The 18,609-nt window shown below is 36.3% G+C and overlaps 2 protein-coding genes across 2 annotated transcripts; one reads left to right on the top strand and one right to left on the bottom strand.

The window, feature by feature from the left end:
- On the top strand, positions 315-5,941 carry LOC109232029 (UPF0587 protein C1orf123 homolog). Its single transcript, XM_019397674.1, has 4 exons — positions 315-484; positions 3,267-3,374; positions 4,022-4,189; positions 5,568-5,941. The coding sequence occupies exons 1-4, from the start codon at positions 383-385 to the stop codon at positions 5,688-5,690; spliced, it is 501 nt and encodes a 166-aa protein (XP_019253219.1). The 5' UTR covers positions 315-382; the 3' UTR covers positions 5,691-5,941.
- Positions 12,704-18,018, bottom strand: LOC109232023 (NADH dehydrogenase [ubiquinone] iron-sulfur protein 7, mitochondrial). The gene is made up of 2 exons (XM_019397662.1): positions 17,536-18,018; positions 12,704-13,238 (listed from the first exon to the last, which is right to left on the bottom strand). Exons 1-2 carry the CDS (start codon positions 17,940-17,942, stop codon positions 13,004-13,006), a joined length of 642 nt encoding a protein of 213 aa, XP_019253207.1. The 5' UTR covers positions 17,943-18,018; the 3' UTR covers positions 12,704-13,003.

Raw genomic sequence — 18,609 nt, 5'->3', positions numbered from 1 at the left:
CAAGGTAGCCACTCTAAAGGGTTTCTATTTAGGAATTAGTCTTTGGATCCTGAATTTCGTCCTAAAGTTAAAAATTTTAGTTTAAACTTTCGGAAAAAAATAAACAACTAATCTCTAAATAACATATTTGACAATGGCTATTTGTGCACTTGCCCCCAAAATGTGCTCTGTGCACTTGACCCGTTGACCAGTATGCTTCAATTTTAACCAAACGAATTGCAATCATTTTTTTTTTCCCTAAAGCTTCTAGATATTTATCCAACGACAAAATAGTAAAATTTACTCATTTACCCTCCACAGGGTATAAATATCAATCTTCCTCGAATCGCTTCTCCATTTTCGAGAACAATCAGAGAGAAAGCGTTGATTCGAAGCAGAAAAAATGGTGAATTTCTTGTTGGCGATCACGGCAGAGCTTGAGAATCTCACTAACCTTCAGCCGCAAGGCGGTGTTACTGATCCTGACTTCCCTTACCACTTCAAGGTCTCCGTCTAAGCGCCGTTAATTGTTTTACTCTATCGCATTTGTATGTCTATGTGATTTCTCGATGAAGATTGATCTAATTGATGTGTGTGTGTATCTGTATTTACACATATAGAGAGTAAACTGCACTTACTCTAACTAATGACTCTAAAATTTTGGATTACTTTTGCTTATTAGGTGTTTATTTAGGTCTATTCAGGTAGCTCATCGCATCGTGTGTGTGTGTGTAAGTGTTTTTTTCTGCGTGTGTGAGATTCAGGTAGTCATTCTATTGCTTGATGTCTACGTGATTTCTAACGACTCTAACTAATGACTCTAAAATACTGGATTACTTCTGCTTATTAGGTGTTTATTCAGACCTAAACGGCTCTACGTTATTTTGTTGTGTGCATGCGTGCGTGTATGTGTGTGTGTATTTACACATATAGAGAGTAAATTGCACTTACTCTAACTAATGACTTTAAAATACTGGATTACCTTTGCTTACTAGGTGTTTATTTAGGTCTATTCAGGTAGTTCATTGCAATGTGTGTGTGTGTGTGTGTGTTGTCTGCATGCGTGTGATTCAGGTAGTTACTCTATTTCATGATGTCTACGTGATTTATCCATACAAATTTGGTCTAATTGATTTTGACTCAATAGTAGATGTGCGTGTTTGTATTTAGACATATATAGAGTAAAGTGCACTTACTCTAACTAATGACGCTAAAATACGGGATTACTTCTACTTATTAGGTGTTTATTTAGACCTAAACGCCTCTAAATCTTGTAGTTACTCTAATGCTAGTTTATGTGATTTATTGATATAGGCTGCACTTAACTTTAACTAAACTCTAAATACTGGATTGCCTTTGCCCTTTTAGGTGTTTATTAGGGTTATTCAGGTAGCTCATTGCTATTTCTCGTATTCTTTATTTTCATGATTTTCGCTGTCAAATGATCTTTTTTTTCTCTCTCTAAAATTTTAGTTACTCTATTGCTATGTCTGTGATTTCTGGATGAAGATTTGATATACTTGATGTCGACTCTATAGTAAATGTGGATCTAGTCTTTTTGGCAGCTTTAAGTGAACTGCTGCTAACATACTTATGTGTGTTTTTTTTGTGTGTGTCTGTCTGATTGTTGATATTATGTGATTTTTTCCATGAAGATTGATCTACTGATGATGCATTCTAGCTATTTGATTATGGCTCTATGATAGCTCATTCCAATTTCATCTTCTCATTTTTTTCTTTCTCGAACGATCTCTCTTTTCCTAATTACTATTTTAGCTTCAGAAGTTTTGTGTCTATTTTGTTTGTGTTCTGTATGAAGTCTGTTTTTGACACAAATAAATCCTAGCATTACGTTAGTGCTGGTATTACAAGAGTGAGTAGAGACTCTGCACAAAAAGACCTGTATACAAAAGAAGGTGAAGTCCCTACCACACTATTTTCCTCATATGCATTATCCAACTTACACCAAAGTTCCAACTGCCTTAAACATTTATATTTCAGGACCTGCATCGCAGTAGATCTGCCTTCGAGACATCTTTGATTTTTCTCCTTCCATACAGTCCCCAATACAGAAGCTGGAATAGTTCTCCATATTTTGAGCTCTTTGTTCGTTGTATCCCCAACAGCTTAAGAGTTCCTTGACTGGTGGGGGACCCATTTTACACCAAATAGATTTGGAAAAGGCCCTAAAGCTGTCCGGCAATGAAGTAATCTAGGAGCATATGACTGCCGTAGTGCTTTTCTCTGTATCCTCATACCACTGATAGCAGCTGCAAAGTTTTAGTCCTCTCAGCTGCAAATTTACTTGTACCAGGCAGTATAGTATAGAGTCCACCAAAAACATGCAACATCTTGTGGGACATTAGCTCTCCATATTTGTCTCGAAGGCAAGAATGCTTTTCTTGTGTACCTCTGCTTCGTAGAGCTTTCTAGCAAGATTTTACAGAGAAGGTACTTTCTGTCCATTCCACATTATAAAATTTGGTTCCTCCGGTCTTCATAAGGCTTGCTCTAACTCATGAAGCAAAAGGGCCATTCTGCTGACTCCCAATTGAAAAGTGGACTTCTGAAGCCCTAGTTCCATGCATTTCCTTCCCTCAATTGAGCAATAGTTGCCTTTGAGATGTTGCTAAGACTGAATCGATCAGGAAACTTCAATTTAGTGGCAAACGTCCCAGCCATGAATCCTGCCAAAATTGTAGCATTCTACCATCTCCCACTTTAACTGCAATATATTCCTATTATACAAATATCCCAGCTTGGAGATGTGATTCCAGACACTTACATCGTAACTATACCAGTGTGACATGGCCTTTACTTATTTCGATTGAATTACCCTTTTCCAAACTTTTCCAAAGGTTTACCTCTTCCTCTGAATACCTTCAAAGCCATTTTATAATCGAGCTATTTTTATGTAGTTGAAGGTTTCTTATCCCAAGACCACCTTTTCTTTTATCTTTTAATGTTATTTCCCACTGTATGAAGTCTTATTACTTAGTTTTAAATTATGTGCCACTTTTTCCATTTTAAGACGTTCTGAAATGTTACACCATCTTGTGTGAACCTTGTTTCGTTTTATTTTTAATGTGTACTACTTTCACTCTGTATCTTTTTAGATATGCTACTACTTAAATTTCCTTTCAGCTATGTTCGTATGAGATAGTGTTGTTTCCATAAGTTAATTTTTTACTGCTTTTGCCTGCTGAAATTATCCATTTCTTGTCCTCCATTAATATTTATTTTATAGTCCATTAAATGCTTTCTTTTTCTTTAAATAAATTGTGCAGCTGAAATGTGGCAATTGTGGTGAGATCACCCAAAAGGAGACTTACGTGATCTTAAGTGACACTGTTCCTCTTCCCATAGGCAAGGGCACGACCCACCTTATTCAGAAGGTGACCCATCCTCCTGTTACCTTATCTTTGACAATATTTATACCACTTAGAGAGATATTGATGTACATCTGAATGTTTTATGTGTTAATATAGATATGAAAAACACAGTGAACTTAATTCAGCTAGTTACACTAAGAATTTAACATCACTGAGTCTGAGAGAGCTTGAAATTTGAGGTGAGACAAGGAGTAAGTAGGAAAGCTATAACGTAAATTGTTAGTTTGTAGTAAATGCCCATCTGCTGTTTCTTAATACTATCATGTTGAATAACCATGATGTCCTTGAAGCCTATGTATTCTTGACTGTTATTTGTGATAATATAGATATGAAAACACAGTCAGCTCGTTTTCACTATGAATTTTGACATTACCGAGACAGCTTGAAATATGAGCTGAGGTAAGGAGTTAATTAGGAAATCTATAGCATCAGAAGTGGTTAATTTGCAATAACTGCCTCTATCTGCTTTTTCTTAATTGTATCACTTTGAATAACTTTAATATCCTTAAAGTCTATTTTGAACCTCAGTTATTCAAAAAAAAAATTCATTTTTCTTTGATGTTCTGTTGCTATTACAACTCTTCTTCGTTATTATCGTTGCTGTATCAGGCTTGATTGATTATTAAGTGCTTTGTGACTTCTGCTTTCAGTGCAAGTTCTGTAGCAGGGATGGTACAGTAACCATGATCACTGGCCGAGGCCGCGCACTGACTCACGGTGATAGTCAAGCTGGAAAATATGCACCCCTGATGTTATTTGAGTGCAGGGGTTTTGAGCCTCTGGAGTTTGCTTTCCTGGGAGAATGGCAAGCTGAATCGGTAAGCTTTTCCCTTGCTTTCTGGTTTGGTATTTTCTAATGTAGAGAGATTCATTACCGAAACGTTGTAGAACTATTATATGTAAGCATAAAGTTTCTTTGCCCTATTGTTTCCTACATGTGTTCCTGATTTGTATGCTGGGATTCCTTGAATAAATTTCTTGTTTCTTTAAACCAGGTGATGAATCTCCTAATTAACTTTTAGGAAAAGCATTCTTCTAGTACATTCTACCTCTATCATGTCTGGTCATTCATAGCGTATTCCATTCTAAATCATGAACAGGTCTTCTTCTCTTTCCTACAGAGTGGATACTAGAGTGTTATGCTGATTCCAATAGGTCTTCAATTTTGAAATTGTCTTCGGAATATCAACTTGAAATTCAATTTCCACTTAAGAGCAGCATGCTTTCTGCTTGTCTCCAGCCTTTCCTCCCACCCTTCCAGTGACGTCATTGTCTTGATAAGTGATGATCATCATCCTTGGATATGATCGCTACCTAAGCTCAAATGCCTTTTTTTTTTTTTTTTTTTCTGTTTCTTAGGGGGATTTAATTTTGACTAGGTTGTGAACTGCACAAAATGCCATCCATATGTTTGTGCGGTTGAAAGCATTCACAAGCATAATGGGCCTGATTATGGGAGATCAGTGAAATTTGCGGTGCTTAAGAAGATACTATTTGAACCATCTTCTCATCTTTGTGAAGCATCTGAAGACCATTTGTGAGGCACTGGATATGTCCTGTACTTTAGGTTGTAACTTGTGAAGTTTCTTTGCCCAGGATGCTTTGGACCTTATGCTATTCTGCATGTTTCTTCTTGATATACCCTAACCACCCACCCGAACCCCAAAACACACCCTCTCCTACGTATGATCCATCTCTTTTATAAGATTTATGGTAATATGTATTTATTAAAAAAGGAAAGATTTATGGTATTACATGCTTGTGACAGCAATAAGTACAGTTTCATGCGGAACTTGACATATGGGTAAAACCACTGTAAGGTTTACACTAGTTATGCACTTCCTTCCTATTTGCAATTGACAGGAAGTTGTAATGCTATTAATGCTTGCTTACATCTGATTCTGGCTATCTGACGACAGAAAATGTTCTGTCTGTCTTTGGATCCACTCTTCCTCCTAGAATTGTATGGGTATAAACTTGACTGATTTTTGTCTGATGACATACGAAATGATTAACATCCATTATTTTGTTGAATTTATTTTTACGTGGCATACTTGTGAACCTTCTCGTGAGATTATCTTTGTAACAATCCTTTTAGGTTGCTGAAGACACTTGCAGTTAGGTTTTATTTCCAATTCTTAGGTTTTGTGTTATGGGAAATGTGGAGCCAGTTCTAATGCGATACATTTAATGCAGCTCGAGGGAACAAAATTTGAAGGTATCGATTTGTCAGGAGATGAGTTTGCTGACTATGATGAAAAAGGCGAGTGTCCAGTGATGATTTCCAACCTTCGTGCCACTTTTAATGTAGTGAAGTAGATTCTCCATTGCTCTAATTTCTGCTATTGGTACATAGAGAGGAAAGTATAACTGTTTTGTACTGTCAAAGTGTGTAAAAGTTGCTAACTACTGAGGATGGGAGTGTTAGTTTTCAATGTACATTGAACGCAATCTACTTGCAGAAGCTTACTGTTTGAGTCATGATGGTTACATTCGTGAACAAGCCCATTGGTACTATGCCAATATTATCTTTTAGGCTTCTTTAAAAGAGCCAATCTTGATTGTGTTGATGTGGCTGTTTTTGGGTCTTTTTAGAAATTTAATATGGAAGCTGACAAAACTTTTCCACTGCCTCTATACTCTTTTCCAAGCTCTTCCAAAATGTTTTCTAGATGTTGTTGCTTCTTATACTCTTCTTAACTTGCTGATGTTTAACTGCTTTTATATGGGTCTTTTTGGTGATAACTAGTGCATATAAAAGATTTTTAACTGTACTCACTGCTCTTTTGTAACAATGATTCGTACTTAGCCTAATTATATCTTTAAAAAAACTCTTGAAATATCCATAACGTAGTTGAACAGGTGATGCTTTTGTAATTGTTTGCATTCAATATAACATCCGCCAGATTTGCGACACGGTGGCAAAGCAGAGTTTGTCCATCTCTCATACAGCGTTCTTTTTAATTAGATACTATTTATCTCTTCCACTATGGAACTTTACTAGAACTAAGTGTACTTCATTTTTTTGCAATTTCTTCTTCTTAACTCAAACAAGAAGTGTGTTGCTGCTGCACGTTTTGGTAGTTTCTGGAACCATTCAACCTAACGTCTTAAATTCCTAAGATGACAACTTGGTACTAAGAAGTCAGAAGAACAAACTTAAACGGCAGAATCACTGAGTTCGAATTTCAATGGTCTCCCTAATAATTGCCTGTTTGGTCAAGCTTTTTTTTGGGCCAAAAGTGCTTTTGACCAAAAATTGAGGTGTTTGGCCAAGCTTTTAGAAGGAAAAAAAAGTGCTTTTGAGGAGAAGCAAAAGCAGTTGTTGAGAAGCAGAAAAATGTAGCTTCTATCCAAAAGCACTTTTCTGAGAAGCACTTTTGAGAAAAATACACTTAGAAGCGGTTTTCAAAAGTTTGGCCAAACACTAATTACTGCTCAAAAGTACTTTTCAAATTAATTAGCCAAACACAAACTAATTCTTACCAAAAATACATTTTAAAAAATCACTTTTGAAAAAAACACTTCTCAAAAAAGTACTTTTTAAAAAAGCTTCGGCCAAACAGGCTATAAGTCTTCAGACTCTTCACTATTTCTTATCAGCAAACTAAAGATAAATTTTGTAATTTTAGAGCCTGTTGCAAAATAATGTGAGAAATGTCCCTTTCATAAGCCAGTTGCAGTATGTTTGTGATAGGTTGAGAAAATTCTAAAAGAATTGGAATGCTAAACGATTTTCTTATGATTACATAAAATGTGGCTGAAAAAAGCAACCGACGGATTCTTAGTTAAAGAGATCAGTTTTTTAAGGGGGAATTAGAAACATTAATAAATTATACTCCCTTAAGTATTGTCTCTTGATATGCCGTTCACGCCATCTGCAGAAGAATTTCAACTGTTTTTGTGGTGCACTAATTGTCTTCGAAAAGCAATAGGCGTTCTTGATTGATGAATGTATTATTAACGGGTTTATACATAATTAATGCTCATAAATGAATAATGAATAATGATCAAATGACATGCTTTAGTAGCGATAGAATGAGTTTACAAACATGAAAATGAGTTATATATGTATTTTACCATATAACCCCTAATAATGATAGCATTTCAAAAGTCTTGGGAAGTAATTTTAAAAATGAGTAATTAATGGTAAGGGTAAAACATGAAAAAAAAGATTGTTTTTCTCTTGATTTAGTACGGTAGACAAATAAAAGTGAAAATGTATTTTTAGTATAGTGGACAAGTAAAAGTGAACGGAGAGAGTACAAATTGCAGAGAAACCACAAAACATATTTCTCCTTACTTTACTAACCATGACATTCAAGCAAATCATGAATGACTCTTCTTCTAGTGAATATGCACTTAAAGAAGAAGATCAAAAACATCTTACAGAAGTAGAACAAAAAGCTTCTGGTGTTCATGCACCCCTTGTTTCATCCGTCAAACATGGAATTTGACCCCTCCTCGAATTTGTGGACAAGCTTAGCCAACTTAGCATCATGCAAGAAGGCATTTAGCTGCCTATAGAGGCGGAGTCAGGATTTCAAGTTTATGGGTTCAGGATTCTAATCGTTTTGAGTTACATGGTTCTATTTAATACTTTATACATATTCAATGAATTTTTTAAGACAAATACAAGGTAGCTACTGGGTTCGGCCGAACCAGCTCCCGGCACTCTAGCTTCGCCCCTGGCTGCCTATCATTGTAGTTAGGGGTGTACATGGACCGGGTTGGTTCGATTTTTATCAAAACCAAACCAAACCAACTATATCGGTTTGGATTGGTTCGTTTTTGTCGGGTTTTTCAGGTTTTCGGACTTTTTGTTACTTACATATAATTACAGTCTTACTTTGTTAAATATTTGATAAGTATATATCTATTTAGTAAAAATATAAAAAATTGACAAACATATTGTTGATTAAAATATTATTATGGGAGAATTCTATTAGTAACACATAATAATTATTTTTTTAATCGTCTGTCAATAATTTTTCGTTGATATACACTTTCAGGTTAACCGAATTTAGTAATTAAACATAAAAAATCAATATGATACCTAAATATTAATAACCACTTCACATTCGAAAAAGATATAAGAATTTAATAGATCTTAACATATGATATGAATATGGAAGAACAAAGAGATAGACGCATTTCAGTAACACTTGATAAGAAAGTGATCATACAACCCATTATTTAAGGTCAATAAATATGGAGCACTACATATTCTATTAAAATTTATATCCCGCAAGAGAATCCCAAATATTTCTAGACATTTTTTAAAGAAAATTTTATATAAAAACTATATATTTGTATATCGGGTTGGTTCGGGTTTTTTTTGCTCTATACCAAATCAAACCATAGTGAAGAAGAATAGTGTGCCTGACTTGACTATCATGGATTTGCTTGGAATACCTAGAGTTCCGGTTCATGGAAAAATAAAAGATACCTTTGAACAAATTTCAGAAATGATGATGAAATATTTAACACCAGTGGAAAGCATAATTTTGAATGTTCTATCAGCCACGCTCGGACGATTTCACTACTTGTGAGTACATTAAGATGTCAAAGAAAGTGGACGAAACATAGTGGTTGTGACAAAGGTTGATAAAGCTCCTGACGGCAGAGGCGAAGCCAGGATTTAGAGCTTATGGGTTCGGAGTTCTAGTCTTGTTAAGTTAATGGGTTCTGTTTCAAAAAGATTGACACTATTTTCTTATTAATTAGTTTAAAAAAGATTGACACCTTTCAATATTTCCTTAATAGGTAACATTTTTAATCATAAAATTGCTATAGCAGGTTTATGACCACAAATTTCAAAAATTTTACAGCCACAGAAATTCTATTAATCCCGAGTATGTAGCTACTTGTAGCAAGCTCATGGCTCAACAAACGCGATTTATGGAGTTCTGGAAAAACTCTACAGGGAGCTCGACAATAGACATTGAAGAAATTGGAATAATTGATGTTTGCAAATTGCATTTGGAGCGTAAAGATGTTGTTGAGCAAGCTTTTGAATTGAAAATGAGGATTGCTGCATACTGGAAAATCGTGTTTAGTCCTCAAAAGATGGTTAACAATGAGATCAAGGTGGATATTGGTAGTGTTTTCATGGCATCATTGCTGATGAGGTACATTGCATTCTGGCAAATTAGTCTCAATCTTCAAAAGTTGGTTAACTATGAGATTGAGGAGGAGATTCATAAAGATCTGATTGCATCCCGTAGCTTTGGGATAGCTTCGTATTCCTAGATCTTCGTTGTTGCACGTTGTGTCATTTGCTTCTGTTGTCTTATTTCCTTGCTATTGTTATTGTTTGTTTATTGTGTCCCTATTCTTGTGTCGATGGTCTATCGGAAACAACCTCTCTTCATTCGTAAGGTAGGGGTATGGTCTGTGTACACATTACCTTCTCCGGACCCCATTTGTGGGATTTCACAGAGTGGTTGTTGGTAGCGGTGGTAGCTTTGATAGTTCGCTGGAGGGATCATTGGTTGTGGAAAAACACTTTTGTATGGGTCAAAATTATATTTAGTTCAGCAAATGCAGACAGACAAGCCGAGGTCGAGGTCCGAACCAAGCACGGTCCAGTGGCGAGGAGTCGCTCAAAGGGAGAGACCGGTGTCGAGGTCGAGCAGAGGGTAACCGGCTGCAACTGTTAGAATATTCCTAGGATTATGAATAAGAATATTCTACTGAATATTCCCCCATATTGTACTTCTTTAGGGTTTTCTAGGGAGATCCCTTATAAATAGAAAGAGAGAGGAAACAAAAAGGGGCTCGGAACTTTTATGAAAGAACACCTTGTAAAGAGTTGACTATTAGGAATATACAAAAGCTGGTTTTGTCTCTCTTGTTTGGTTCCATCACATAATATTCCTTTTTGGCTCACAAGATCCAAGAACACATAATCCACTTCGTTTGTCTACCACGTGGTAGTCAGAAGAAGGAATCATCCATCTCATCCAACATTTAGATGACAAATCCCATCTTATTTCATTTAATGTCATTTATCATATTTATTGTATGTTTTCGTCCTCGTATTGATTACTAATCATTGAGCATTAACTCAGCATTTGTTGACTTGGACGCAAACCCATACCGTCTAAGTTGATTAATTTCGGATCTAGAATTTATTACTTTTAACTTGGATTCACCCCATATTTTTTTACTAAATTGGTTTAACTAAAAGGGTTTAAAACTTTCTGGTCAAACAACTTTAGGCTAAAAAAGAGAGGAATCGAAAGAGGTAGTGGCGAAAATCACGGACATGACTGCTCTTCATGTTGATGATGAAAAGGCTTAAACAAGTGTTTGGTGCTTTTGGAACATGTTTAATCTAGTATTATGTTATAGTTCTGCATATGATTAGTAAAAGGTGACAATTAATGTCTTTCTATTAATGATTTTTTCTGTGTTTCTTTCCTTCTTATGATGCTCTAAGACTAATTCTACTTCCAGTTTCATTTGCATATCACTTTCATTGGATGTGTATTTGCAATCTCTATTACTTTAATTACTGAAAATTTTCAGTTAGCTGATATGTAGACTTCTTTACCTATATCTTTGAGCAATTACTATGACAATTAAATTTATGTGACAGTAGATTTCTGAAATGTTTCAAAATTTAGATATGTTATATCAACTTTCAAGATATTTCAAATTTATGATAAAACATATAATGTGGTGTTCTTAGAATGATGTTCGAGCCAGCTTGTGTGCACCTTGACTATTTCACCAGATACCTATTATCTCCCATAGTTGAGAAAAATAACTTTTTTCTCAATGTATTTAGCAAGGAGAGACCTTTAATATTTGCTACTCTAGCCTTGATGCACCCATGGTAAAACCAGTATCCAATATTTCTATGCTACTCCAATCAAAATATTTTGTTGCATGTTATGAACACTATGTAGTTTGCACACTTTGGTCTACCATAAAAGGACTTGTTTTTTTTCTCTTTTCATCTCTGAGTAATTTGCTTTGATCTTTGTATGAAAAAAATAATAATAAGTTGGAGTAGGATATAGGGGCAGGCTCATAATCCGTCGAGTTCCGAACTTGTGAGCACAATTAGGGTTGGACTAGCTAATTCAAAAGGGTTTTTTCAATTATCTAAAGAAAAAGGGGAGATTTTTAAAAATAGCCAGATTTACAACTGGTCATTCAAAAATAGCCAAATTTCAAAAGTAATCGAAATTTAGCTACTTTTTATGTAAAAATAAATCTGAGCGAAAACACTGTTCAAAACCCGAAAAATACTCCAGTATATTATGCTGGAGTTCCAGCATAAGTATACTTGAACTCCAGCATATTATACTGGAGTTCCAGGATAGTATGCTGGTTCCAGCATAAGTACACTAGAACTCCAGCATAATATACTGGAGTTCCAGCAAGTATAATGGTCCAGTATAATATACTGGAGTTTGGAGCACCAGTGCTCCAGTCTCCAGTATATTATACTGGAGCCAGCAAAGTATACCGGTCCAGCATAATATGCTGGAGTTCATACACAAGTGCACCGAACTCCATTATATTATGCTGGACCGGTCTCTATTGCAGCAAAACGGTGGCTATTTTTAATTGACTTGGTAAACACTGGCTATTTTTGATTGACCAGTCCGAAAACTGGCTATACCGTGCTATTTTTTACAAGAAAAAGGAGATCATTTGAGCCGGATGCAATTGGTAAAAACTAGCCAGTTTCCGGACTGGTCATTCAAAAATAGCCAGCGTTTGCAAAGTCATTGAAAAATAGCCACTATTTTGCCGCAACACGGAAAGTTCCAGCATAATATATTGGAGATCGGTGCACCTGTGTATGAACTTCCAGCATAGTATGCTAGAACTTCAACACGTGGAAAGTTCCAGTATAATATACTGGAGATTGGAGCACCGGTGCTCCAATATATTATGCTGGACCAGTGTATTATACTGGTATTTTTCCGGATTTTGAACAGTGTTTTCGTTCCATATTTATCTTTACATGAAAAGTGGCTAAATTTCGATTACTTTTGAAACTGTGGCTATTTTTGAATGACCAGTTGTAAATCTGGCTATTTTTGAATTTCTCCCAATTCTTGGTGAACCTTGTCTATCTTAAGTGACAAAAATTGCACGTAACTCTTCATACACTCTGTATATAGTTCAACCTTAAATGCACGGTACTAAGATTATTTAGTGCATATACTTCTAAAACTAGGTGTTCTCCTCGTGACTTCTCTAACAACTAAACGGCCACGTGTTGTCCTGGTGTAAGCTTGAAATATTTATGTATTTGGGATTCTTACATAGACTAGCTGCCCCACAAAATAATAGTCAACATTTGTATATATACACACACACATACATAATTTGTATATAATTTATGTATATTTGACTAACGACAGTAATTATATGAATTCAGCCGTATAAATCCTCTGTATCAATTTGCTCAGTTTTCAGAGGATGTACAGTACCTTTATTCAGATACAAACTGTAAACAGCTTACCCAGTACCAGTACAAAAGAGTTGTATAAGGTCCAGAGACACAGAGAGTTCACCCAAAAGAAAAAGAAACGATTTCTTCCCTCGCATGGTATTTGGCCAAGGTTATTTCCACACAGAGCCAAGGCAACAAAAATATAAGGATCTTATTTGGTCCACCACATAAGGAAATCCTTGCGCCTATTAATCTTCTTCTGCAGTTGAAGAACTCCGTATAGAAGGGCCTCAGCAGTAGGTGGGCAACCTGGAACATAAATGTCAACCGGGACAATCCTGTCACAGCCTCGCACAACAGAATATGAGTAATGGTAGTATCCTCCACCGTTCGCACAGCTCCCCATCGAAATGACCCACCTTGGCTCGGGCATTTGATCATAGACCCTACAGTAAAAAGCAATATGGCTTAATATTTGACTCATAAAACAAAAAGGGTACCTTGCGTTAGAGCATTTAATTACAAGGAGACATTCAAATATTCTCCTTTTTTACTTCTCTGAGTCTTTCTTTCCTTTTTGGGGTGGAGGGAGGTGTTAGTAACCAAAGCAGTGGCGGATCCAGAATTTTCATCAAGGGGGTCAAAATATAAATAATTAGATGCAACGAAAAGTCAAGGGGAGTCAACGTATAGTAAATATACATATAATAAAAAACCTTATCTAGCAAAATAGTGTAATTTTCCGGCGACACCCCTTGCTTCAATGTGGCTCCGCCACTGTGTGCAAGTCCAAAAAAATACCAGATTCCAGAGAGGTGACAAGCATGCAAGATTTGCAAACAAAGCGTAGGTGAAAATCTAGAGAGTGTAAGATGTATGATTCAAGATCCAAACACTGGGGAAATGCACCTGCAGCGGAACAAACTAAAAGAAATTTGGAGAATTTAGGTGTCTCTGGGTCGATAACATAGGTGCAGATAGTTGGTACATTAAATTGAGAGGATCTAAAAGTAAACTAGCAACGAAGAAAATGAGCAAATACAAAACTACACAAGCAAAACAGGAGTGCTCAATGCAGGGGATGAGATTTCTACTACACCATAAAGACTAGGGATAATTTTTTGAGCAAGCTGGTACAGTTTGAAAAGTCCGGATAGTTTCATTTTATTTTTTACACCTCTGTTTAGATGTGGGCTTTTTTATCAAGTATAATTTTATTGATGATGGAAAAATTCTTGGTATATAAGAGGCACCCAAGAAAATAGATAATCCACAGGCAGATATGATTTTCTACACACGACACCGAATTTTCTATACAAATAGGGACTCATGGGTGCATCAGGAAGACATTAATAACTGGAGGCTATCCCTAATTTGTCAATTCATGCTCTTCCCTTTGAACAACTCTCCTATTTCTTTCCCTCCATGCCATCCACATAAGTGCTAATGGAGTAACATCCTACATCCGGATTCTTCTCTTCCGTCCTCCAAAAGCCCAACTACAATAATGCATCCTTCACGGTACCCGACATGGACCATTTTATCCCAAACCATCTAAAAAGCTACAACTACAGACGTGTGATGCTACCTGACAATGTAGTAAGAGATAATCCACGTCCTCCCCGACTGCTTACACATGAAGCACCAACTAACATATGTAATCCTCCTCTTTGTCACGTTTTCAGCCATCAGAATTGCACCCCTTGCCGCTGACTAAGCGAAAAAACACACCTTTCTTGACGCCTTAGGGATACAAACAAATAGATGGGAAAATATTGACTTCTTTTAGCTAGCAACTTACGCAGTAACTCTTCACTGAGAATTGTTCGTGTTCCCTAATGCCCATCCAAGTCTTGGCTCTCTACCAGTAAGGTCTGTTTATAGAGTATATAGCTTAAGAAGTCTTTGAAACTCTGCTATCTCCAAATCGTGAAAGCTCCTTCTAATTTGAGATCCTAAATAACACTTCCTCCATGTAATCTTCGAACTTGTTGAACTGTTTTTGACAAGAAATAAGGTAGATACTCAGGAAAGTGATTGTCAACATGTTCTTTCCACACCACCTGTCTCCCACTCCAAAAAAAAACATGCACCTATCCCCACCCTGAATGAGATACAACCACTAGACACTTCTCACCCCTTTATAATATTCCTCTAAATGCTGCACCCAAGAACAACAGCGATGTTCTCGGTTCTCCACCCCCTTTTAATGATGCCATACTTCTTCCCTATCACCTCTCTCCACAATGCATGCCTCTGTCCCAAACCTCCAGAGTCATTACCCCCACCTTAACCATAACAGTTTCCAAGTTGATTAAGTGAAACTTTATTGCACCATCAACTGAACCCCACGGGATAATGGTCAATACAAATCAAAAACCTTTAAATCTCATTTATTTTTCTCTTGAAAGGTCACACATCAAGTTACCCTGATGTAGTGTTCTGCATTTTTTATACAGAGAGATACCTTGAAGAATGACTAAAAGTTTTAAAAAGGGGGTAGAAAGTAGAAGAAAAAGAGAAATCACCCTGTTTTACTAATCCACTTTCCAAAAAAGGGAGTAGAAAGAAGAAGAGAAAGAGAAATCACCATGTTTTACTACTCCATTTTCCGCTCTTTCGTTTTGCCCTAATCCCCTAACCAAATCCCAGAAGTGTATGTTCCGTGTAATAAGTGCTGTTAAAGGCTCAGGAATCCCTGTACAAAGCAGGTTAAGTGTTTCATCTTGCTTAAGCGGCATTTCAATGCAGCCACCAATGTGCTAAAGCATGCTCCTCAACGCCTACAAACTCACTCTTGAAGAGAACAACTCTAAGTATTGCTCCCTCTATTTCAATTTATATGCATAGTTTATCTCGACACAGAGTTCAAAAAAGAAAGAACAAATTTTAGAACTTATGGTTTTAAATATGCCATGAGATTTCTTAGTCTATAAAAAAATTGCATTAAGGGGAAAATGGGAAGTTGAAAGTTATATTATTTCCAAATATAAAAATTTCAAAATGGAACGGACTTATAGGAATAATGTCACATAAAATGGAACGAAGGGAGTTTGCTGACAAAGCTAAACAGTAAGTATTAATTCGCAAATCAACATATTAATTGTTAAATAAGAAAATGTTAGTGATGACAACAACTAGCCCTCAATCTCAAGCTACTTGGGTTGGTTGTATGAATCCTCATTATCATAAATGCTCTGTTTGGGTCCATGATATTTCAATACTCCATACTATCTAACACTAGGGTTTCTCTAATATACTGTAGTGGTTATATCTACAATATAGTAAGTCTTCCAATAAGCACTAGTCTTCTAGTTGGTATCACCCGCTTTTAACTTCAATTGTTTTCTTTTTTTTTTTTTTTTTTTGGCTAGATCTGCCTGGATTTTGGAAGATTCTAAATCTTTTGAAGTAACTTATTTTCATATGAGTTTAGGTCTACCGTCTACCTCTTCCTCTTTTAACACCTTCAATCATCAAAGCCTATCATCTTTTACTCTTCAGCAATCAGCCTTTACAAGCTCTTACACTGCATTGCACGACAATCATACTCTCATGCATCTTCTGAATTATTGCTAAACATTAGTAAGTTTTATGGCAAATTCACAGCCAATTTCATATCCATCATAAAACCATGACAAAAGCTAGTAACATGTTGACAGCATGAAGACACAGTATAGACAAATGAAGTAGAAAAAAAAGGGAGGCCACATAAGCAAAAAAGCTACATATTGACCATTTAAAAGAGCACCACCAATGTGAGACAGATTATAGTCATCATACCAGCACAAAAATGTTTACAATATGATATTTATCTGCAATTTCATGTCATTTGTTATATTGAGTGTGTATCCTCCTATCAATCAGGAAATCAGTCATCCCAGTACCAAATACATTACTTATTTGAAGCATCACATTTTGATGCTCGACGTTGCCACCCTATATATTACCAACAAAACTTCTAAATAACATGACAAAAGATGCAAAACAACTATACCTCAATAGCAAGTTTGAGTCCGCTCCATTTAAGCCAATTTTGTGAGAATTCAAATATTTGTAGAGTTTTTGCGTTATCATTTGAAAACAAATCCTTAGATACATTTTCACAACAACCCTCCATGGATACTTAGGCAGAACTTTAAAGAGCCAGGATGAACTACATGTTATACTCTATCACACACCCATCTCTTTATAATTGCGATCCCACTGTCTGATAAGTTACAGTGTTCCTGCGATCTATGTTCATTCTGAAGCCCTACTAACACTCCATGAATAACTTCCGGAGCATGGTAAAGTTCCCCCAAATCTTAACATTTATCCTCTATCCAAGATACATTATACAGCAATAGTGCTCTTCCACCATCTACTTATCTACTAATATACAAATAAATCCGTCAACACCGACAAAAGAATAGTTCCAATATCATAACCTAGGATCTCATTATACTCACATTAAGACAATGCAGACAAAAAATCAATAACTAAATAAACAAACTGCAACTTTTTGTTCAAGTATATAATCGACTTAAATGAACTACATATAAGAAATCATAAAAGCTATTGAGCTATCATCTTTCGTAATATCCTCCATTAAATGATTGATCTCACTGAAACACAAACATCATTACCAGTAATCGAGTTTCCCTAAATGTGCTTATACGAAACTAAATTCCAAAGTAAAAATTTCATTCCGAATATAGCTAAACAGAAAAAATACGGTTAAATCTTAGAAGTAATACATACTTGCGAAGAGCAGGGGCCATTTTATTGGTAAGTGTACCAGCAACAATCATACAATCAGATTGTCTCGGGCTAGGTCTGAAAATTACACCAAATCGATCAAAATCATAACGCGCAGCTCCAGCGTGCATCATTTCGACGGCGCAGCAGGCCAGCCCAAATGTCATGGGCCAAATGGACCCGCGCCGAGCCCAGTTCATCAGATCGTCGACCTTCGATATCACATACTCCGCCGTTTTTGATATCCCAGCCGGAGACGTCGTGGACGGCGGCGGTGCGCGGCCATACGTGGCCGGAGAAGACGAAGGTTGCTGTGATAGTACTGGGAGTGTCGTGTGGATTGTCGCCGCCCTTTGAAGGAACGGCGCCGTTTCGGTTAGCCGTTTTGCGTTTCGAGCGATTAACGCCATTACCGATTCAATGGAGAGAGAGAGAGAGAGAGTGCCCGCCTATAAATTTTTGTAGAAAAAGACTCAAAATATTAGCCCTTTTTTTAAAAAAAAAAATTGGATTTGAACTGAGAAGTTGTCCCTATAACATGGAGTTTTTTTATTTTTTTTCGGTTTCACACTCGGGCCCCGTTTGGCCATGAATTTTCCCAAAATAAATTTGGGATTTATTTTCAAACTCATGTTTGGCCATAAATTTTGCTCATATTTTGGTCAAATCCCAAATTCCAAATTTCAAATCCCAAAATCAGCTATTGATCTGATTTTGGGCCAAAATCCCTAAACTTGGAAATTATATACATGTTTGTCCAAAATAAAGTTGGAAAATATATTTTGAAAACGTATGTCCAAACACATTTTCATCTTCAAACCAAACTTCACCCAAATCAGATTTTTCAAAATAAATTTGGGATCTATGGCCAAACGCTAGCTCGATGTCCGGTACTCAATCAGAGCTCGATTATATCCAAATTCCTCTGCATTTTGGAAAGCGCTCCTTACGAACGATTTTTTATATCTAGGGCTTGAACCAGAAACCTCTGGTTAAGGGAAGAGCAACCCTGTTCATTGCAACACATACTTTGGTGGCCGGAAAAAATACTACTACCATAGGTAAATTGGGTGGGAT

This window comes from Nicotiana attenuata, chromosome 1, assembly GCF_001879085.1.
Source record: "Nicotiana attenuata strain UT chromosome 1, NIATTr2, whole genome shotgun sequence".
NCBI classification, from domain to species: Eukaryota; Viridiplantae; Streptophyta; class Magnoliopsida; order Solanales; family Solanaceae; genus Nicotiana; species Nicotiana attenuata.
Note: the sequence above shows the minus strand (reverse complement) of the source record. Positions and strands in the feature narration are given on the sequence as shown.